The sequence below is a fragment of the Labrus bergylta genome, chromosome 5 (assembly GCF_963930695.1).
Source record: "Labrus bergylta chromosome 5, fLabBer1.1, whole genome shotgun sequence".
NCBI classification, from domain to species: domain Eukaryota; kingdom Metazoa; phylum Chordata; class Actinopteri; order Labriformes; family Labridae; genus Labrus; species Labrus bergylta.
Window position 1 is genome coordinate 28,808,176 of NC_089199.1, and position 22,406 is coordinate 28,830,581.

General features: G+C 42.9%; 1 protein-coding gene across 3 annotated transcripts in view; it reads right to left on the minus strand.

Annotated features, from left to right (window-relative positions):
• Positions 1–5,268: 5,268 nt before the first annotated feature.
• The window catches only part of setd5 (SET domain containing 5), a 35,107-nt gene continuing 17,969 nt past the window's right edge, over positions 5,269–22,406 (minus strand). Inside the window, exons 3-25 of one of the 3 annotated variants that reach the window (XM_020639560.3) lie at positions 21,416–21,518; positions 20,751–20,983; positions 19,608–19,666; positions 19,290–19,477; positions 19,077–19,115; positions 18,701–18,991; positions 17,515–17,663; positions 17,288–17,405; positions 17,050–17,159; positions 16,676–16,925; positions 16,408–16,491; positions 16,123–16,284; positions 15,686–16,033; positions 15,332–15,592; positions 14,935–15,052; positions 14,385–14,614; positions 13,428–13,484; positions 12,838–13,314; positions 12,345–12,437; positions 9,306–9,634; positions 8,259–8,380; positions 8,088–8,170; positions 5,269–6,883 (exon numbers count right to left, since the gene is read on the minus strand). In XM_020639560.3, coding sequence (XP_020495216.2) covers positions 6,308–6,883; positions 8,088–8,170; positions 8,259–8,380; positions 9,306–9,634; positions 12,345–12,437; positions 12,838–13,314; positions 13,428–13,484; positions 14,385–14,614; positions 14,935–15,052; positions 15,332–15,592; positions 15,686–16,033; positions 16,123–16,284; positions 16,408–16,491; positions 16,676–16,925; positions 17,050–17,159; positions 17,288–17,405; positions 17,515–17,663; positions 18,701–18,991; positions 19,077–19,115; positions 19,290–19,477; positions 19,608–19,666; positions 20,751–20,983; positions 21,416–21,518 — 4,480 coding nt within the window. In that variant the 3' untranslated portion in view covers positions 5,269–6,307. Of the gene's footprint in view, positions 6,884–8,087; positions 8,171–8,258; positions 8,381–9,305; positions 9,635–12,344; positions 12,438–12,837; positions 13,315–13,427; positions 13,485–14,384; positions 14,615–14,934; positions 15,053–15,331; positions 15,593–15,685; positions 16,034–16,122; positions 16,285–16,407; positions 16,492–16,675; positions 16,926–17,049; positions 17,160–17,287; positions 17,406–17,514; positions 17,664–18,700; positions 18,992–19,076; positions 19,116–19,289; positions 19,478–19,607; positions 19,667–20,750; positions 21,014–21,415; positions 21,519–22,406 lie in introns of all 3 variants that reach the window. The other 2 variants (XM_065955366.1, XM_065955367.1) reach the window with 2 other exon arrangements.

The following is a 22,406-nucleotide window of genomic DNA, read 5'->3' on the forward strand; positions in this document are numbered from 1 at the left end:
ATTGCAGAACTTTACACAGATGTTGACTTTTAGTCATTTTGGAGTTGAGACGCTATGGTTGTGACACATGCACATTAGTAAATAGATATGAAATACAAAGTATTATTAAAAACTTACCAGAGCTAAAATTTTCTCATGGCATAAGAAAGACCAGGGAGGAGGGAAAGGGGTCCTTTGAGATATAGCTGCCCTAAATTATCCTGATTTTTTTCCCAATTTAAAAAAAGTCTGACGGTGTTGACAAAAACTCCGGACACATGTTCGTTGGACCAGAAAGTACATTAAAAAAAAATCAAAATTGTTTTTTTTTAATGCTTGTGAAATAAATACTATACTATTTACACCTAATAATGATAAAGATACATTTTATATTACTTTTTGGACTTTTTAAAGTATTATACTGTGACGAGATCTGCTCCCGGACATGGGTTTTTCTAAGCACTGGTCACATATCATATCATTTAGAATAAAAACAAAATGTAAGACAACATCAAAACATACTTTGTTGTGCTACCCTTTTCCTGTTTAGGATTTTTATTATTATTTTTTAAATATATTTTGCATATTTTAGCTAAAAAACTGTAATGTATGTCACGGACATGTTTTGCTGTGTGAAATTAAACGTAAATCGTCACATCTGCCTCCAAATCAAAACAAACGAGCGTGGATTAATTGAATCAATTTTTAATCTAGAGTTAAAGTCCTGACTGAAATCACTACTTTTAATTAACAACAGAAAATATAACAAATATCTGCATTATTATAAAACCTTTCCCCCTCTGTTTAAATAATGAATTCACTATTTAAATGTGTCTTTATTGGTTTATTTTATATTCTGTATCTTACTGTCTTTCATTTGTACTTTCCTTTATGTAGCCGACTGTATTATTTACTTATTTAATCTGTCTCTTACTTGATTTACATTGTGATATTGTTTGTTTTACCTGACTGTATATGCACATTTCTCTTCTAGAATAAAGCTAAACAAAAAAAGCAAAACGGGTGGATGTGGCCGGTTCAGGTAACGTAAATGACGCCACTTCCTTACTGAATGAATCAGATGAAGTAGGGACAAATATCTGCCATTAACTCTGCTTAGTTAGTTTTATTGTAATGAATAGGTAAAAAGTACACTTATGTAAAACAATGAGAACTAAAGGTTGGGAGGTTAAAATATCTAAAAGGTGAAAGTGCATAGACTTCAAAGACATCGTTATCATGTCATATCAAGTCAGATCCACCGTCATAATTTGTGTCATGAAAATGTCTGTATTCGTTTTTTTCAGGAGCAGGAACACTAAAAGAGGTCACGTCGCCTCTCAAACATTATCAACAGTGTAAGTTGCAAAACAGTGCTTTAATTGTTGTGGCTCAATTTGAATGTTTTTTATCAGAATCAGTCAAGAACAGATGTTTTTTTTTCCCCTGTCAGTGCCCATAAAAGCATCTCCTAGATAATCGTTCGCAAGAAATTGGTTTCAAACATAAGTGGAGTCTGATCAACCCTTTGTTAAAACCTTCTTTCCACACACACACACACACACACACACACACACACACACACACACATTCAAACATTCTTATAACAATCTTCCCACAAACACAGAGAAGCCAACTGAAGGTGTTGACTCTCCGGTGTCACACACCTAACTGAACGAAAGAACTTCCTTTTATAGAGCACAGGCTGGGTGCAATCAGGACAGGTGCTCTCAATGATCGGCTCGTTAGAAGCACTGGAGGTCACAGGTTACCTCCATCCGTAACAGTAAAGTTAAATAAATATATCTACAAATATATAAACAAATAAGAATAAGAAAATAAAAGTAAACAAAAGCTGTTTTCACGTATACACTCCTGAAAATCTCTAGATCATCAATCTGCTCTGGAGATTCTCCTGACCTGGCTTTTCACATGTGCTCCTCACAACGGGTCAGACAGGAGGGGGGGGGCGGGGGGGGGCGGGGTCTCCTGAGGTAAGGCGTGACATAAAAGAACAGAATGTGGAAGAAGCAACAGAGTCCGCTACACGACGCTATAATCAGCAGTCACAGGATATAAACGTCACTCCCCCCTCCTATTGGCTCGAGGTGAATTCTCCGGAGAATATCCTGCTGCGTTCTCACATCAGTTCACTCGGACTTCCTGTGGACAAAAATAGGAGTTAAAATGTGTCTTTTTGCATTCACACAACTGGGAAATATCAGGAGTTTTCTGTAAGTGTGAAAGAACGATAACTGTGTTAATCAGGTCGTGGTGATGATCTCTTGTGGCCAAAAAATAACAACAAACTCTTTGAAACATTTACCAGAGAGAGATGACGAAACCTACGATCAAAGTGAACGCAGCTCTGCATGCAACACGGTCCCCGTTTAATCTCGATTATCTTGCTTTCATGATCACAGGAAGCCAAAATCATAATTGAAATTGAAATTCGATTAGTCCTCCAGCCCTAATACGGAGTTTTTTTAATACTTTAAATCAGAATAGATCCCCCTGTGATGAGTTACGGATTTTCATCATTCTGTGTTTTGGTTAATAAGACGCTTTGTTATCCGTCTTTTATTGGCTTCTCGTAAATGATGATCTTGGTGATCGCTCAAAAACTAATGGAGGTTGAATCACTAACGGAGAGGCACTAACACAGTGAAAAGGTTTTAAACATCTGAGCTCCTCAATCTGTGGAGGGAATGACGCACAAGAGATCCCGTCCAGCTCGCTACTAATAAAGTTCACAAGTCAAGTTTAAAATCTCCTCTGCTTTTCCTCTGATTGAAGATTGGCATTTTTTAATCGACACTTCAAATTCATTCTTTAGATTTGGCTTTAATTCTCTGAATGCTAAAATATGGCAATTAGGCACCTTTATTCCTGAAATATATTACAGAAGGACTCGCTCTAACAGATCAGTAATTTTACTCTTACATTTTCTCTCGGGCTAAAAAAAAAATCTAACTTTCTGTGTTTGTTATTTAAGCTTCTTATAGCCGATGCATGAACAAAGCTTACATTTCCACTTTGATTTTGAACCTTTGAAATGAGACACCAAATTAAAGTTCATACCTGTAATCCCCCCTCTTCCTAATCAAATCCAAAGAGGAAGAGAATAATCACAAGTAGACCTGTCCATTTGTAAGTAGTCATTTCTTCTTCTGTAGCTCAATGTCTCCCTCTGGTGGATAAAAGCAGAACTGATGCTTCATAAGGAAACCAGCCCAACACGATTAAAGAAGAAAATACTTGAATGTTCTTTTGACTGAAGACTGTTGTAATTTAATGTGTATTTAATTCATTTATGATGTGTTACGTACATTTACCTTAAACTTAAAAAGTACAAAAAGACCATTTTTTATTCTCTTTAATCTATTAGAGATTAGAAGATTGATGTGTTACTTTACTAGACTGGACTGTATTTGAAGGGAATTTAAATGTTTGGTTGCAGAAGGAATGGTTTAGGTTTAGTGGTAGAGTCGGTCGTCTCTCAACAGGAAGGTCGTGGGTTCGATCCCCAGCTCCTGCAGCCACATGTCCAATGTGTCCCTGGGCAAGACGCTTAACCCCAAGTTGCTCCCTTTGTCGGCAGCGTATGAATGTGTATGATTGAGATTTACACTTTACACAGCAGCCTGTCATCAGTGTGTGAATGTGTCGGTGTGTCCTGCAGTGTTAAAAGCACACAGAAGTCAGAAGACCGTGCTGACGTCAGCGAAAACACAAGAGCGACTCCCTCAAATGACACATCACAATGGTAGTTTCCAAAATACATTACCATCATGATTTGTTTTATTATCAAAATGCATTACATTTCTTGCTTCTTAAACCTTTTGTGGGGGGGGGACTGAAATAATGATTTCTATGATCTGTGTAAAAATCAAACCAAAACTAACAGAGAGAGAGAGAGAGAGAGAGAGAGAGAGAGAGAGAGAGAGACAGAGAGAGATGGAGAGGGAGAGATAGAGAGAGATGGAGAGAGAGAGATGGAGGGAGAGAGAGAGAGAGACAGAGAGGGAGAGAGATGAAGAGAGAGAAAGGGAGAGAGAGACAGAGAGAGAGATGGAGAGAAAGAGGGAGAGAGAGACAGAGAGAGATGGAGAGAGAGAGGGAGTGAGATAGAGGGAGAGAGATTAAGAGAAAGAGAAGGAGACAGAGAGGGAGAGAGAGATGAAGAGAGAGAGAGGGAGAGAGAGAGACAGAGAGAGATGAAGAGAGAGAGAGAGAGAGGGGGAGAGAGAGAGGGAGAAAGATGAAGAGAGAGAGGGAGAGAGAGATGAAGAGAGCTAGAGAGAGGGGGAGAGAGAGGGAGAGAGAGGGAGAGAGAGACAGAGAGAGATGAAGAGAGCTAGAGAGAGGGGGAGAGAGAGACAGAGAGAGATGAAGAGAGCTAGAGAGAGAGAGGGAGAGAGAGAGAATGCAGCGTCCGGTATTTCGGAGGAATAGACTCACAGATTAGCTTCCAACCTACTGACACGGTCGGTCACTCAGACCCTAAAAACAAAAAGTCATGCGATAAGTTCAGTGTACTATATTTTCTCCATACAAGTCTATATCACATTTCTTTCTGTACAAGTACACAGAGTCATACATGTTTTCCTAGTTTGTCTTTGTAGGTTGTATTTCTTTCATTCTAAGGTGCTGGTTCAGTTTGGGTCACAACTTCAAACATTCATGTAACACGAGGAGAACTCTTCTGTGTGTTATGTCGACTTGGACTTTTGGGGGTTTCTTGGGTCCTGCCTCATGACGGGGGGGCCCCTCGGTCTTTGAAGTCTTCACACAAATGCGTCTGTTTTTGTTCCCCCCACTTCAAAACAAAAGTTTCATCGGGAGGAGAGAGAGAGGGCGACTCCTGCTGCTGCAGCCGCTGCCGCCGTGCTGCCAGCTTAACATCGTTCTGAGGTCCCAGCGCTGCGCTCAGGGGAGCTGTCTCCTTCTTACAAGTCTGTTTGTGAGGCTCGGGGAGGGGGGAGAGGGGGGGGGTGGGTTCGAAAGGAAAGACCAAAAACAAAATACAGCATTGTGTGGGGGAAAAAGGGAGGCAGCTCTCACAGGAGAACTTAGCAGCTTTTTTGTTTTGTTTTTTTTTTCCACACCAACAATCCAAACTCTCCCTCAGAGAGCCCTTCACCTCCTCGGAATGAAAGGATTGGTCAGAAACATAAACACATCTATATTTAAAGACATCCTGCAGACTCATGCATCCCCACCCCTATGATTTCTGATTGGTATGAATTTGGAGGAACAGAAAATATAATGACAAGATGAATGCAGCCGTACGTGGGGAACATAACTGGATTTCAAATTTATTGGAACAGAAAAAAAACAAAAAAACAAGAATGCAGCACCATGAATCATAAGACCTGTATGTCTCAAGTACAATATCAGAAGTCTACAGTGAAGTAGTCCTAATGTGAAAACAAAAACAAGTCCAGTGGGGATGAGAGAACAGAAGAGATCCCAAATCAACAGAATATCTGAACAGACGGAGAACCTCGAAGAAAACCAAACACGGGGCTGTTTTTTCTGCGTCCGCTGTGAGGACACAGAAGCTGGTAATCATATGGAATGATCCTATCGGGGTGGAGAAACCCCCTCCTCCCCCCCCTCCCCCCCCCCCGCCTCTCTAATGCATCTTTAAAACGGATGATTAACGTGTCGCTTTTGCTTGCATCATCCCCCCTCCCCTCCCCCTTTCCAAAATCAAACACTTGTTTACTGCAGCACAGACTCAGCAACGTGCCAAATCAGAAAAAAAAAAAAAAAATGGAACGCTGACAAAACAAAAATAAAACAACTCTTGCTTTCAGTTACATCTCAGCATTTATCCAACCTGGGTACCATGACAACAGGTACGACTTTTTATAACTTTGTACAGACATTTGTGTGGAAGTTTGTACTTTCCAGACATAATAGAGCCTGTTTGCACAGTCCGGCACATGAGGAAACACTGGGGGGGAAAATTTCAAGTTACATGTGATTTCTTGGGTTTTTTTCAGAGTCCAAATCACTTTTTTTCCACTGATTCTGTAATGACGTCCAGAGTCAACGATCAGTTTTGAGCAGAACGTGGTCATTTTTTTCTTTTTTTTAAAAGTTTTTCTGAAAATAAAGAAGGAAGAGACAGAAAATAAGAAAAGGAGAAATCCGTGAAGAAGTCCTTGCTTCTCTTAGGTCTGTACATTTTCCCCTCCCCAAACTCCCTGAGCCCCATTTCAACGCAGCTTCACGGGGTCGAGGAGGTACACAGCGTCACACACACTCGCGCGCACACACACACACCAACACTCATACATACGCACACTCGACAAAGGTCCTAAAAGCTTCCTGACTGTGTCCTTACTCCGGGTCCCTGGAGGGGGGAGTGCTGGAACTGGCTGAGGCTCGTCCCTCTCTGTGGATAGTGTGTCTGTCCAGAGGCCGACAGCAGCCTGGAGCCGGCCTGCAGCGTTGTCTGTCCAGGGCTGCCGGACTTCAGGCTACGTGACCCCTGCGGCTGACTCCCTCTGGAGGCCTGGGCGCCTGAGTCTAGTTTAGTCTGCCCATGAGCCCTGGGTCCCGGGCTGGGAGACCCCACCAGGCCGCCGCTGTTCAAAAGGCTTGCTTTTAAGTGGCTGTTGCTGTAGCCGTGGCTCCCGTCCACGCTACTGCTGCTGCCGCTGTGCTGGTGAAGGGAGCCCCCTGGTGGCCTGGAGTCTGAGGAGGAGGAGGTTGTGGGGTGACTGGGGTAGGAGGGAGGAGGGTGATGGTCCTGGGACATTCCTGGGTGAGACGAGGAGAGGCGCGGATGGAAGCTCTGGCCCGATGAGGGACTGCAGGAACCCCGGAATGGAGAGTTGGAGGTTTGCTGGAGGAATGACGGGCTGTCGGTCTGACGGTGGCTTTCTGATGACTGAACACACACAAACACACACAAACACACACTCGTTTGTGACAATGACACTATTTCTGAGGCTGCATGTTAGGTCACATGTTAACAGCAGGAAGTGACCTGGAAGACATTTGTGATTACATCATGCAAGTATTCATGACGCTGGTCACTTCAGGACTTTTATAACAAAGTGAATAAATATCTGTTTATCTATGTAGTGATTGTTGCCCCATAAAAGATGGAGATTTAAATCATCAGTGCTGTCAGTTACATAACCATTCATTTGTTATTTTTATCTCTGCACTTGTTTTTTTATGGCAGGGTCGACGTGTAAGAAGCAAGTCAACCACAACATGACTGTGATTCTCTTAAACTGACACTTTCAGTCCACAAGGAGACAAATTATCTGCAGAGCTCTCCTCATCACTAAAACAAAAACTCTGTGAGACAAGTGGTGAAGACTGCACAAAATAGTTTCATGTTTAGAATCTGTGCTTCTTGAATGCTCCTTAGCTTGTCATCTGAGCTGCTCCTAACTAAACTTCAGTCTGTTACTTCACTGGATGAAGACGTGACCACAGACAGTGAGAAAGGAGCCATTAATGTTTAAATGTCAGACTCACAGTGGGGGCTCATGGCCGAGTATGAGAGTAAAACATCTGGCTTCAGTAGATCGGATTTTGACTGACAAATGTTTAGACTGCATGGACTAAATACTGAACTAGTGATGAAGGCTAATCAGGAGTTTACTAAGTGTCCTACAATGGAACGGATTATTAACTAGCAGGAGACGATAACAGCAGATGAAAATGTAGGATCCATACTTTACATTTGAATGTTAATGTTAATATTGTAGGTCACGTTGAAAAGAAAACATCCTGCACACAACTCTTGCTAAGCATAACCGAAACGTTGTGATTTCTTTTCTTATAAATTGGTGATGCAGAGCAAGCGGTGTACTTGATTTCTTCTCCCACTTTGTTAGAGAGTTTGATATGCAAACACCATCTTTAAAATATAGTGGCTCAAAAATTGAATATTTTTCCATCAATTCTAAATTCAAAATGAATATTTGGCCACAATTTAAAGTCAAATGTGAATGCTGTCGTTGAAGTTGAGAGAATATTGGATCTTAAAAGCAACACAGAAATAGACACTAAAACAAATATCATTGTCACAAACAAATACTCTGGGGAAAAGATGATAAATGGTTTGTATGGGGTACCTGGTACACAGAGGGACTGTATCTATGAGGACTCTTCATGGGAGAGGCCATGGACGCCGCCGGCATGTCGTATCGATCTGCATCTGGAAGTTGATGCACAACATATTTGAATGATTCTTATTAAGATAGCATACTGTGTTATTCTAGTATTCTATGATGAGGGCTTCATACCAGACTCCTTCTCTGTAGAGCCGTCACCCCTCTTGTAATTACGCTCCATCTTGATGCTTCGTAGCACTCGCTCCAGAACCCCCTGACCTTCCCTGAGACGTTCAACAGTCGTGGGAACCATCCTAGGAAGAGATATGAATAGACAGGTTATCTTCCAGTGAACTGAACATTTTCATAAATATCCTGAATACCATCACCAAGCTTTAAAATATGACTGAATATATCAATATGTGTTCAAATTTACTTCTTAAAACATTCACTGGGAGATGCACTGAAAGACGCCTGAATATCGTCTTCTGCACTGTCTCAGTTGAGGAACATTATTTTACGCATGTTCTGAAATCCAGCTCTCAAGAGAAGAGGCCTAAATGATCTTTGAGCGAGAACCATTTGGAGCAGGCTTTAGCATGAAACCTCACTGATTAAATAACAATAAAAAATGAAACTACACATCAGATCTGTATCTTAGGTCGAGGATCATGAAAACCCAAAGCACTGAGAATGAATGTGTTCAATGTTAATTTTATTAAAACATCACCAGAAGTTATTTTTAGGAAAATGATGACAGAGTGAAATGTTTATGGATCCATATTAGTACCGGTATTTGATATTGTTGCCTTTGAGTCTGCATCTATTAGGGCAGTTAAATGAATCAGAATGTCATTATTACCCGAGCACATAAAACTCGGGTAATATAAAACCCTTTTTAACTGATGGATATAACGTTCATGCTTTAACAACATTTCCATGCAGCCAGATGAAGCTTTAGGTAGCTATCTAACTGTTCCATGGTGAAGAAAACTAAGACTTTAGGATTCATCTGGATTCAGGAGTGTCATGTTGCAAATCCCACTTCAGATCGTAAAACTGAAAAATGTTATTGGATATTTTTCTAATTTCCTGAAGGCCTACTGTGTAGTTTATAAAGCCATGCATTCTCACACCACTGTAGACTTAACAGTAAGACAGTGAAGGCATCACAGTGTGTATAACTGAGTGCGGACATTTGGATTCAGCCTTGAACTTAGATCATAGTCGGCCTCTCACCACTGGTTGTTGTCCTGGCGTCTGGGCTGCCCTGACGAGCCCTGGTGGTCAGGAGGGCTGACCTCCTCTACCTGTGGGATGGAGGGTGTGTGTGCTGCGGAGCTGAAGGAGGAGCTCTGTGGGGAGGCCAGGGGCTGCATCTGCATCTGCTGATGAGGATGGGTATGGGGATGTGGATGAGGATGAGGATGAGGATGGGGATGATGGGAGTCCTGGCTGTAGTGGGAGCTGGGCCGGGTGGGGGTGCCGCCCCTAGACGAGCTGTTTCCGATTGGCTCCAGGTCGCGCCCGCTGCCCTGCTTCCTCTTACGGTACTCCAGCAAAGACACCTGCGGCCGCAGAGGGAGAAGGAGTGTTAACGATGTGGGACTGACACAGTCTGATCTGCAGGTCTGACACACAACTTCATGTCATTCACACCGATGCTGGGCTGCATCATTCACCAAAAAACTTCACTGAGTGATGGGCAGACCGCATGCACCACACCAGAGAGGACTCACCTGGAAACAGCGCTTACACAAACATTCAATATGACAAACCTTCGTTACCACGGAGATAACCTTTAACATGGAAAAAAAAGACACTATGCATCCCTGTTTCATTCCGTTAATCTACTCGAAGAATCCGTCAAACTGTATAAAAAATGTGTGTTCTGAATGTTAGTAACATACAGCAGCTGAAGCGTCGACGACAGAGCAGGCAACTTGAAAATGCACCACGCAATGATGCAACCACGCCGAAATAACAATGACACAAACACAGATATCCACAGAGAGATCGAGCACACACACACACACACACACACACACTCACACACACACACACACCAACATTTTATACACACACCTCCACTATTGACAATGAGAATGAAAGCACTCTTCCTGGTTTAATGCTGGCATGATACAGAAAATATGGAGGATATGAAAGAGGCAGGGGAGCAGGATAATGACAGCAGGTCGTATCCTGACATGGACGGCTCTTTTCTGCATCCTGACATTAAGATTATATTTACAGGAGTAGGCAGAGATCAGCTGTGTTGTCGTCGGGACATTTGTCAGGGTTGGGAAATTACCAAAACCACCAGCCAACAGTTGCCACTCAGGTGTGTAGTGATCCAGTGGGTCTCCTGCTATATTTGCATTGAGGCATTTCTTGGACACATTTGACCTGCGTCTGTAACCAACACCTGGTCAGTTTGTGAAGAGGATTGTCATCAACGAAGCGTTTTGCACATTTTTCAAGCAAAAAAAAAAGTCAAACATTTGGTGGCTCCAGCTTCTTCAAAGTGAAGTGTCATTTGTGATGCTGAATTAAGAGTCCATGGGTTACTGGAAATCTAAAGTAATGATTAGTTGCTTCTCTACATGCTTCAGATATTTATGTGTTATGTTTGTTTCGTCACTTTGAGAACTTCAGGTGGAACTGAAGCTGCAGCTTTGCATCAGAAAAGTCTCTGATGAGTCTCCTCTTTCTGTACCGCTGAAACACAGTTTGAAGGGAAACATTACTGATAATAAAAATCAACGTCTTTGAGAACTAGGGCTGGGAGGTGTCTCACGAGTCGATTTAGAATCTATTTTGGATTCAAAACCATTCTGGATTCATGATTCAAAGTATATTTTTGAATGAGTACATACTTCAGGATCTACTCCAGTCATCTGTGAGACTGGCTGAATTTCTTGTTGCTCTATTTGGCATTCTACTGAGTTAAAGAGCTAGCCTTAGCACTTAGCAGAGAGTGACTGATCAGACCAGTTATGAATCTATTTCAAATCTCAGAAGATAAGGATCTCCATTTTTATATAAATCGCTATTGAGAACCATAACTATTATTAAACTTGTGAACAGTCTTATTGGCCAACATGTTGCTTTACATTGTTTTAAGCAGAAACAACAATTATAAGAGTTCGTCAAAAACTGTATTTTATTGATTGTGTAGATGTAATGTGGGCACATGAGAGATGACCTGTATGATTTACAATAGGTTCATCTTTATCTTCTTGATTTGTACTTTGCCTGTTATTGAGTTGTTATCATTACTGTTGTTAATTATTATTGCTGTGTTTGTCTTTTTCTGTTCTGCCTTGATCTTTGAATAATGTCATATCTGTGGATTTTAGTTTTTGTTTGGTCGAGTGGAGCCCAGGAAGAGTAGATGCTACTTAGGGAGTGGGGATTCAAATAAAGAAATGCGGGCAGGTAGACGGGCAGGTGGACAGTCTAAAGGGTCAGACGAGGTCAGAATATAAAGATTAGAGAGGCTTAATACAAGCGTTTAAAAGCCGTAGATTCAGTTGTTTTTCTTCTTGAGTTTTTGATTTACTGACTACTACTAGGACGACTAGAGTTGAAGAAATTCGACAGATTTAATAAATGTTATTTCCAAAAAATTGTCTACTCTTGTAGAGAAATATATACTTATATTTATACTAGAAATGTTCATCATGAGTTCTGGGCTAAAATTGCTGCCTGTAAAAAAATCACATCTATTTCATGATCAACTCTTTAATTCTGCCCTTACATTTGGGTTAATGTGTGATATAGCTAAAGTCCCATGTTGTAGCGGAGCTTGTCATTAAATTAGCAGGCAGAGACTGATGAATCCTGCTTCTAGGAAAACCTCCAAAACCTCCAGGAAGCCTTCATTTGCCACATCCTTTAGTCACCTTTTCTAATGTCCAACATTAGGAAGTTTTAGCCCTGCTTCCAGTAGACATGGATGATCACGGTTTGAAAACGAGCCATGGATGAGATGGAGCAAAGACACACATGGCTTCATCTCACGACCATCATGAGAATTCATGAACCATTGGCCTCTTGTGCTGAAGGCAATGGATGAACCTTTAACACTCTTTGATGAGTTTGACTGAAATGGCATAAAGGTAACTTGGAATTGCTGCGTCATAATTTGATGTAGGTACGTGGGAGAGGAGGGGGGGGCGGAGCCGTCGGTGCATGGCGTGGGTGTTGTATGCAGATGCAGAGAAACAATATTTACATGCACACTTCTAAAGATGTAGTTGTAGGGAGAATATTCACCATATTTTGTACTGGCTTGTATTCACTTCTTACAGCTATAGCCTGGTAATCTGGCTTCCCTGTCAGCAGACTAATGGTATGCTGGTTGGCCCTCTGCCTTGGAAGAAAAGTGGAAGAGAGACTTGGCAAAAAGTTTCAAGGAGCAACGACTGAAGGAGAGGAGGAGGGGAGAGGGAAGGAGGAGGAGGAGGAGGAGGAAGAGGAGGAGGAGGAGGAATGGTCAAAGCTATAAAGTGGAAATCATCAGGTATACACAGAAAATGGTTAAATCGGTTTTTAAATGCTTGTCGCTTTTGGATTTGACCAGCTGACACAAAAGACCAATCATATATTTCAGACAAAGGTCAAAGACAGAGCAAGGGAAGAAGCACATCATGAAGTTTGGCTTATCAGTTTGCACAAAGCACACTGGCTGAGAGAACAGATACAACGCTTCAACATTTACCTGAAAACCGTTCAGATTATCACGCAAATTAAGACGAGGAGAACTTGCCTTCTTCTTTTGTGGCGGGTTGCTGGTGTGAGGAGGCGTGCCACTATCCGGGTAGCCTCCCCCGTAATGAGGCTCGCCGTAGGGTGACATGGAGCCAGGGCCCACGTCTCCCATAAGCCCCTGGCCACTTATAGAGCTGTGGAAGGACTCCGCCGGGGAAAAGCCTCCCTCCGACTGTGAGAGGCGGCGGTCTGTGGCAACAGGGTTTCCCAGGTTTGCGTTGAGGGGCGAGCAGGTGTATATGAGGTTGAACTCTGTCCTGAAGGCCTGCTCCCTGTTTTGAGGGTTGAGGTCCGATGAGGGGCAGGACACTGGGTTTAGGGAACTGGCCCCTAGAGAAGACGAATCGTGGCCTGAGGGGGCGCCGGGAAGGGAAAAATCGTCTAAGGTCACAGCCACGGGACTCTCCAGGCTGCAGGGGAGGGACAGGTCGGGGAACTGGGGCCGAGGGACATCAAAGTCCGTCTGCAGACACGGCTGAATAAAACACAAGAGGGAGAGGACAACATTAAAAAGCCATATTTTGAATTGAAGGCATTAAACTGTTTGCATTAAGCGTCCATGAGAGAAGAAGAGAGATGTAAACAAACCTCAGGAGAGATGGACTCTGGTCGATGGACTGGAGACGCCTCAGGGGATGATATGTTCTAAACAGACGAGCGAAGGAGATTAGAAAACTATATTCAGACAACCTGCACAGGCGAATTAAAAGCCAATTGGGTTCATTAAAGTCTAAACATTCATAACAAAGACTTTAATCCAAAACAGATTTAATGATGTCAATCCTTAAAGGTTAATCCGCATACAAACAGTAGTGTATCCTCATAATTAAGAATGTGCCCTAGATATACTTCCATATAATTATAAACAGTAAATATACCCAAAGGGACTCGAGTCTCTTAGATACACGGTTAGCGCAGCAGCAACCTCTCGCCAACTGGCTACAAGAGAAAAGACCACTCCCCCTTCTTGCAGACTTTTAAGAAGTGTGCGAATATTTAGGTTTTTAGTACTCACAGGATGAATCAGCCCACCTAACAGTTTGATTTATCAAAACGAGTACCAATACTAATCCAATACTCAAAGTTATGATCCAAATTGTACTTATTGCACCCCCAGGTTATATACAATTAACTCATTATAAGTTGGAAAAGGTAATGTAGGACAGCTGTTTCAGTTCAATGTTCTTTGGATTTGGCAACACTATTGATGTCTGAGAGAGGAATTTAGAGGTTCTGTTTAAAAATAGTAATGGATAGTTTTTAATTCAGAGGGACAGAAAAGCCAGCACGCTAAATGACCAGTAAGCTGATGAAGTCCTAGTGCTGGAACGCGTCCGTTGTTGATCTGTACGCTGCTGCTCTACGCGGATAAAACAAACTTTGAAGGACATTTAGCTGCTAACTTTTCAGTCTCTTTTTAGTCTTGTTGTGGTCTTGCATCTGAAATATTGTATTACGGTTGAGTGTGCTCAGTATTTTTTAATTCATGTGAGCTCAGCGACGTTATTTATATATCTTGGGAGTTGATTGGGATGGACGCCTTACCTCAAATTGCAGCGGTGTGTTGCAGCGGCTGGCGGGCAGGGAGGGCATGGGTGAGTAGACCAGGCCGTTTGGCAGCAGGGAGCCACAGGGGGTTTGGAGCAGCCGGTGGAGGGAGTCGTCTGGGAGCGGCGGTGTGATGGGTGACAGCGGGCGAAGCAGGTGGTCCAGCGGTGCTGGTGTCATCTCTGATATATACTTGGAACGGCGCTTCTTGAAAGGTGCGTTAACCTCTGTGATTTGAGAAAAATAAAGAGGGGTAAAGCATCAACAGGAAAATGTTTTTATTTTCTTGATTGTAATGACATCACCCTATGTAGTATTTTGGATCTTAGTCAGAGATCTTTTTCTTTTCAACTTTTAATTTTCTTTTTACACCACGTCTTGCTTCAGAAGACCCCCACCCCGCCCTGTCTGACGGGAATAGTGTACCCCTTTGAGGTGCATGTGTGAGCGACCAGAGGAGGAGGATTTCAGGAGCAGTCTTGCTAAAATCTTCATGAGTGCACATGTGAAAACAGATGAAGATGGACAGAGGTGGGGATGTACATACCAGTGGAGAGGGGGTTGGGGGTGGATCTGCTACTGGTGCTTTGCTGGGAGGAGGTTGACTCTGTGCCGTCCTCCACACTCGCTGAGCAGCTCTCATCCTCCAGCTGTTTCAACCATCTCTGCATGAGACAACAGCGATGTTAGAAACAAACAGTAAACACAAGACGGACCAAGAACATTAAAATGTATCTTTATTAAACGGAGCACAACAACTATGAAAGTCCATTTTTACAAAAGAAGAAACGTTTGTAGAATGATGTTGTAATGAACTGTCATGCTTTGATACATCCAATTGTATTTCAGACATTTTTAAGATTTCTGCAGATAAACTTGTCACGTATAAAAATGTACCATATTTCTCTAAAGGCCTGTTAGTAACACCTTCCTGCATCTCTCACCTTTTTAAAGCAGCCATAAGTGCCGTCCATTTGGAGCGGGCGCGGCCGGCTTCTCTCAGGGTTGAAGGGGGAGCCGAAGCGAACGTAGTGTCTGGGTGTGGTGCAGATGAGCGATGAGTGGGAGAGGCCTGGCAGCATGTTGAGGGTGGTGGCCAGCACTGTGGGGTCGGTGGTTATCCGCAGCGTGCGCTCAACGGGCATGTCTTGGTGGATCTTGTCCCCTGCAGGTATCTTGTCATTCAACCATTCGGTCACCAGGTACTGAGAGCAGAAATAAATACACATCATCAGCTCTGAATTCACACAGCTACACAACAAGACGAATAATGTCCACAAAGTCTTACGGCCTCCTACCTTCTTTGTCTTGGGGTAGCGCAAATTGCCTCTATTAATACAGTTCAGACCCTGACCATCTCCATCAAGGAGATGACCTAAACTGTTTTCTTGTTCAGCACCGTATGGGCCCTGAGATCCCTCTTCATCCAGAGCAGCACCCTGATCACCCGACGACGGTGTGGCTGCCATTGCGGCGGCCTGCTGTGCGAGGGCTTGACGCTGCCGCCGGGCACGCTGGGACGAGCTGGACCGGTAGCGGGAGATGCGACTTTTGGGCCGGGGCTTGGTTGGTCGTGCAGGTTTAGGGGGAGCAGCTGGGGCGGTCAGGTTGTTTAATGAAGTCTTTTCTTCATTGGATGGTGGGTCCTGTGATTGAAGGTTTCAATTACATATATTAGAAAATCATGGATGAAATAAAGATCAACAGATAGTTCGATTTGATTTTCCACACTGACCATTACGTAGGTGGCGCGTCGCGTGCTGATCCCTACTCCGGCGTTGCTGGGTGTGGCGGTGTTCCCTGCGGGGTTTCCTGCCCCGTCCTCAGTTTCCACACCCTCCTCCTTTGCGTCTGCTCCTCCCACTCTCCTCCGCCGTCTCTCCAGGGCGTTACATGTCTACATTAAGTCAGAGACAAAAGAGGGGATGAAATATCTGAAACATTTACTTCACAGTTTGTTTTGTTTATTGCTGGTACTGGAATCGATGATTACGTTGAACAAATATCAAAAACATTTTACTTTTTTATTGGAGATTGCGACCCCGTTTTCATCTATCTCTCCTTCCTCTCCATCTTCCCCCTTCACCTCGTCCAGCAGTCTCTCCTAATAGTAAAGAAAAGCAACATGTTAGGAGATAAAATCCAAGCACCAACGGCTGTCTGGTAGAAACTTCTTTTTTAAAACACTCCCAGTTTTTAGAATGCTTCATGATCTCTTGTTTTTGGGGTTGAATGAAGCTGAATGCCTTTTTTAGACTTTATTATGTGTAACCATTTTTCACACAGACCTCTGCATCACTGGTCCCGATGCTGTCTTTGGCCTCCTGGATCTGGTCCGGGGTCTGGTTGCTGTCCCCAGAAGTGCTGCCTTCCAGCTCTCTCCTCCGGGCTTTTCTCCGTCGGGTTTCAGCGCCGACCAGAGAGGAGGGAGGCGGCAGGGAGGGCGGACTCAGCAAGCTCTCCCTGGGCTTCAGGTTGTGCTTTTGCACCGGGCAGTTCTGGTTGCCCTTGTGGCAGGCACAGTCCACTTTGTAATTACTGGTAGTTTGTGATGAGAGAGGAGAGGATTAGACTGGAGAACATGACATACCGCTAAAAATATGCTTTCACCCAAACAAGTGATTTGTTTAAGGGCAGGTGGAAAATATCGAGCTTTACTCACCAGCTATTGAACTCGTAGTCAAATCCAATGGTGACCTCGGCGTCCTTTGTAATTTGACTCACAGCATAGATACATAGATGGATCATGCCCTCAGCAATCATATGCCGGACCTTTTGAAGGAAACACACGCCGTAGATATCTTAAGTTTGATTAAAGAACCCTTAAGGTCAAAGTGGACAAACAACTCAAAACAACAGAAAGGAAACACAACTGACAAACATGAAGCTTTGTGTCTGACCTCAGCATTGGGTGTACACGACCTCCTGATGAAGCGAGCATCGTTTCCAAACGTCCTCGCATCAACACACATCTCAACATCATTAAACTTTGAGTAAAACAGCACAAATGGGTAGGGTCTGGAGAGGAAAGAGGACACATGGTATGAAAAACCAGTAAAACAAATTCCACAACAGTGGAGTCTTTGTGGGTGTAACTCACGGAAAATAGAAAACCATGATGTCTTACTTTTTGAAGAAGTGCCCGTTGACTTCAAACTGCTGCTTGAGCATGACTTTCCCCCGATACTCGATGATGAGCGTGTCTGGCTCCAGCGTCTTGGCGGCTCGGAGGATCTTCCGGTGTTTCTGCACCCGTGTTACCCGCCCCAACTGGAGCTACAAACAGCAGATACTACATTACTCATTTGCAAATGCGGACAGAGCTCAAACATGGTATATTAAGGGTTATTTCAAGTGTAGAAATGCTAAATTTCCACATTTAGCCACAGTAAGATGCTCTTCTTGAAGCATTATATTCTTTATGCCACCAAACTCTACAGACAAAAAGAGTAATTTTACGCTGCAGACCACAGGAGGCTCAACTCTATCTCTTCCTCAAATGGTTATATTTGGGAGCTCTACATTATTTATGTAATTTGCGATCTGTTTTAGATCCCCAAAGTCACACAACAACACAGACAAAACAACTCATTGAGGAAGACAGAGACGTACGCAGTCCTGTGTTGATGTGAAGTAAAAGCACGGAAGCAGGTGGCTTTGAAGAGAGAGCTGTTATGGCTGTTGCTCGTAAAAACAAATAAAGCCTTTAACAATAATACAACGGTCCATCTCTGTAGGGATAATTGTTGTAATGTTGTCAGAAGGTTTTAATAAGAATGTGAGACAAAGCGTGTTTACTGAGTGTTAGTTAATCGGTCACATTCACTGGTTCAGATTACGTCGCAGCCCTTAAAGATTGTCTTGCTGTTGCTGGCAGAAGCAATCTATCGGAGCAATTCCTGAACTGTTTGAACCTATTAGTCATTGAGGCCCTCATGTGTGTAAAAATGGGACCAAGATTTAAACAGGCGGGAATTTCCCCTTTGAGACAGGAAAAATGTGCCAGGGCTTTTTTTTTTTTTTTTTTTTTTTGAAAAACGAGCAAACACGTTGTGATCTTGCTAAAGCTCTCTTGTTCTTTTTTGATTAGGCAGACATGGGAGTAAGTCACACATGTACAAGTCACAAGCAAGTGTCAACCTTTAAGTCTCAAGCAAGTCACTGCAGTAAGAATCAAGCCAGTCAGGTCAAGTCATACTAAATTCTTAGATTACTAATTGGCTTCATTATTACTGGCTAATCTCATTGCATCCTTTGTGAAAGTAGTTGAGTTAATGTACCGTTTGGTGTCAAAGTGCACGTATGGGACTGACCTGCATCTGTGAGCCCAGCACTGTGTTATTACAGGCCAGCTCCGTGAGGTTAATGGTGTCCATGGTGTCCACAGAGGCGTGGATCTGTGTGTTGGAGGGAGGTGGTGTGGCACCGCTCTCAGTCTTTGAAACGGTGTTGCTGGCAGTACGATGAAGCTGGAGAAGTGTCTGGACATCGGCACTGTACTGGTTTGCCAGAGCCTCCTCATACTGGTCCGTCCACTGGCGGATCTTCGTCTCCCACCCCTCTGCCGTGTTCTCGTCTAAAACACTGGCTTCGGTTGTCGAGTTCTGAACAAAGAAAGGGGGGAAGCATGAGCTAACAGAAATGCTAAACGTCAGTGTCAAATATGTCAGATTGACTTGGATATATTACCTTCATCCTCATGGACTTCCTTGAACCCTCTCTGAAAGCCTGAAATAGAGAAAATGAAACCATATTGAGACACAGCAGCAACTCTTTTACAATCGAAACCAAATTGAGGAAGTCATCATGTGGGCAGCTTGTAAGAGTTCCTTAATGGGCTTTCCAGAAGCATTCAACAATTTCTTGACTGATGCTAATCCGCAGTTCTTACAGTATCATTACCTTGACTTTCTTGCCCTTTGGCGTTCCACGGGCCTTCTCCGTGCTCTTCTTCCTCTTTTTGGATTTGCTCCTCTTCACCCTGTTGACAGTCAGTTTGATGCTGGTGGGCGTATGCTGGGTGGCCGTGTAGGAGATGGTGGAGGGGGATACCTCCTCGTCACCACTCTCAGTGGCACTGCTCTCTCCAGCTGCAATAAAATAAAGTCATCATCAGACATGATGGGAAAATAGGTTCTCCTTTTACATAGCAACGAATATCGCATTATATGAATTTACATCAAAACAAGCAAACAGAAAGAGAGGAGAAGGACAGTGTACCTGAGACATTTTCTGTTTTTCTGTGTTGGCCTTCTCCTCCTTTCCTCCTATCCAGACCGCTGCAAAAAAAAAAAAAAAAACACAAACACACTTTAGGACACGATGCAAAAGAACCATAAGTCATGTGCAAGAGTTATAGATGGCCAACAGTTTTGGAAAAACAGTTTTGATTTGAAAAGTAACCATAAAGATTAAGTAAGGCCGTGTCAGAAGCTTTACACCAAAAAGACAGCAGAAACATTTGGTCCAATAATAATAATAAATTATCAAAGTGTGTTCCTACAGGACATTCATCTTTCTGTTTGCAAAAATATTTATTCCAAACTGCAAAAGTTGCTGATTTAGGAAAAACAACAATAACATATATATATATATATATATATATATATATATATACATAACAATATGTAGTAAACAGTTACTTTTTTGTGTTTCTGCACAATCAGGAATCATTATTACAGAAAGGAAAGCCTGTGCTTTAACTCAAACCAGGACAGAATTAGAGATGGGACGGATCCGATATAATATCGGCATCGGGTCCAATATTGACGTAATTTACGCATCGGAAATTGGACCGACTGTGCCGATCCACATCACTGATTTAGAAGGATTAAACATTCTTGGCTCGTACAGTCTCACTTTAAAAGACGTTCAGACTGAACTGTAAGAAGTGTTCACAAATCGTCTCCATGACGACGTCACGACGAGATGGAGCAGCTGCTTCTTTATAAAAAGTACAATTCTTCCACTTCAGTTTAAAAGATTTATTTTGAAAAGTTTACAGTTGTTGCTGCTTCCTGTTTGCATGTGAAGCCAGCGAAGGTTCAAACTTATACATTTGGAATAATTTCAATTATGTCGCCTTACACATAATAACAAACAAAACAAAATAACAGCAACAGAATCGGATCGGAACGGAATGTTATTCATATTTAAAGAAGAGCATTGCGTTCACATTAGAATAAAGTCGGCTCTGTTTTGTTCTGACTTAACGAGATAATTCGCTTTGAACTGAGACTTGTGTTTTTCTGATTTGTTCTCCTGTGAATGTAAAACTTTCCCGTCATTTCCTCAACTGCACGTAAAACAGCGGCTGTAACTTCTTCTCCAGCTTCCTGACCGGGCTGGTTTCCCATCTCTCACCTGCAGTTGTCACATTTGATGAGCAGGCCGTCCGGCGTCAGGCTGCAGTGACACCAGCTGGCCACAGCCCCGTCCTCGTCTGAGGAACTGTCGCTGTCGACTGAGTTGTCCTCAGTAGTGTCGTGGTAGCGTGAGCCGCGTACCACGCCGTTGAGATCCATGCGGGGAATGATGGTTTGGGAGAGCGGGGAGGCGGGTGGGGTAGGGGGAGGGGGCGCGCCATAGTTGTGATCCTGACAACACACAACGGAAGACTGTTGCATCTTCAAACAACGGGTGTTCAGGCAAAAAGGGAAACGGAAAATAGAGACGAATGAAAATGAGGGCAAAAAAAACAGGTATGTGAAACAGTACAGCTGTTAATAACAGAAGTAGATCGTGGTTACAGAAGACTAATAGCAGGATAGACATTCATGTTCTCAATCAAACTAGAGGCAAACCCAATCCTTACTCTTACTGCTCTAATCTAACAGAACAAGCAACAAAAAGATTAGGAAACAAGACAAGATTGGTCCATTACACCCAGTTATTTAGTGTAGCTTTGACTGAATGAAGCTACTCTTTAAAAAAAAAAAAAAAAAAAAAAGGAAAGTTACACCAATTTCATACAATAAGACATGCTATGATTAGAACTGGCAATTAGATAAGAGCTCGTTTGAACTCACAGCATATGGTAGTCCCCGATACCCATGACTCTGTGCGCTCCCACAGCTGTGGTTGTTGTAGTTTTTCTCATTCACGGCAGGGCTTGCTTCAACTGACTCAGGGCTGCAAAAATAACACACAAAAATATATTGTTTAAGAAATAAAAGTAAACAGGAATGATGAGAGGATGCAGCAGCAATGTGCCGTTATGCTTTTTATAATCGGCTTACATCAAGAAGCTTAATTGACATGATCTTAAAACATGTTGCCAAAGCATATCCACGCTGATTATGACTCAAGGGTATGTGTATAAAAGTAAAAAGTTGGTCTAGTCACTCATCAGTCACTAGATGGCACCAAAACCCTGAAGTTGATCTCAAGCGTCGAGAGATGCCGTTTAGGAAATGGAATGCAGGCCGCCATTATGTTATGCAACTCCCTTTCTGCCCTTTAAAGTCTGGCCAGACATTATCGAAACAACCTTGTCTTCACCTCACCATCCCTGAACTCTCCAAAGTTATTCAATCAGCTTTACGATTTACAAAGAATCAAAATGCCAAATGCCGCGACACAACACGACATGGATCTGTGTGTGTGTTGTGTAACAAAGCAGAGATGGCTTATTCTCCTGTGTTTCAGAAACAATCCCCCTGACAGAAGTTGGGAGGAAACTAAAAGGGGGCCTTTAATGGGGTGGACGAGAGAGAGAGAAAGAGAGAGAGAGAGAGAGAGAGAGAGAGAGAGAGAGAGAGAGAGAGAGAGAGAGAGAGAGAGAGAGAGAGAGAGACCAATGCAATCCACATAAGCTCAGTCACATAAGAAGGCTTACTGTCAGCAACTGTTCTTACTAAGGGCTGTCTTTGGAGCCTTCTTTATACAAACAGAGCCTGATGTGGGGAAAGAACTAATGATTACAAGACTTCTGAAACTGTAATTAAAACTACAGAAACTCACTATTAAAGTGACTATTAAAGGCTGCATAATCAGCCAGTTAACTCACCATTCTGATAT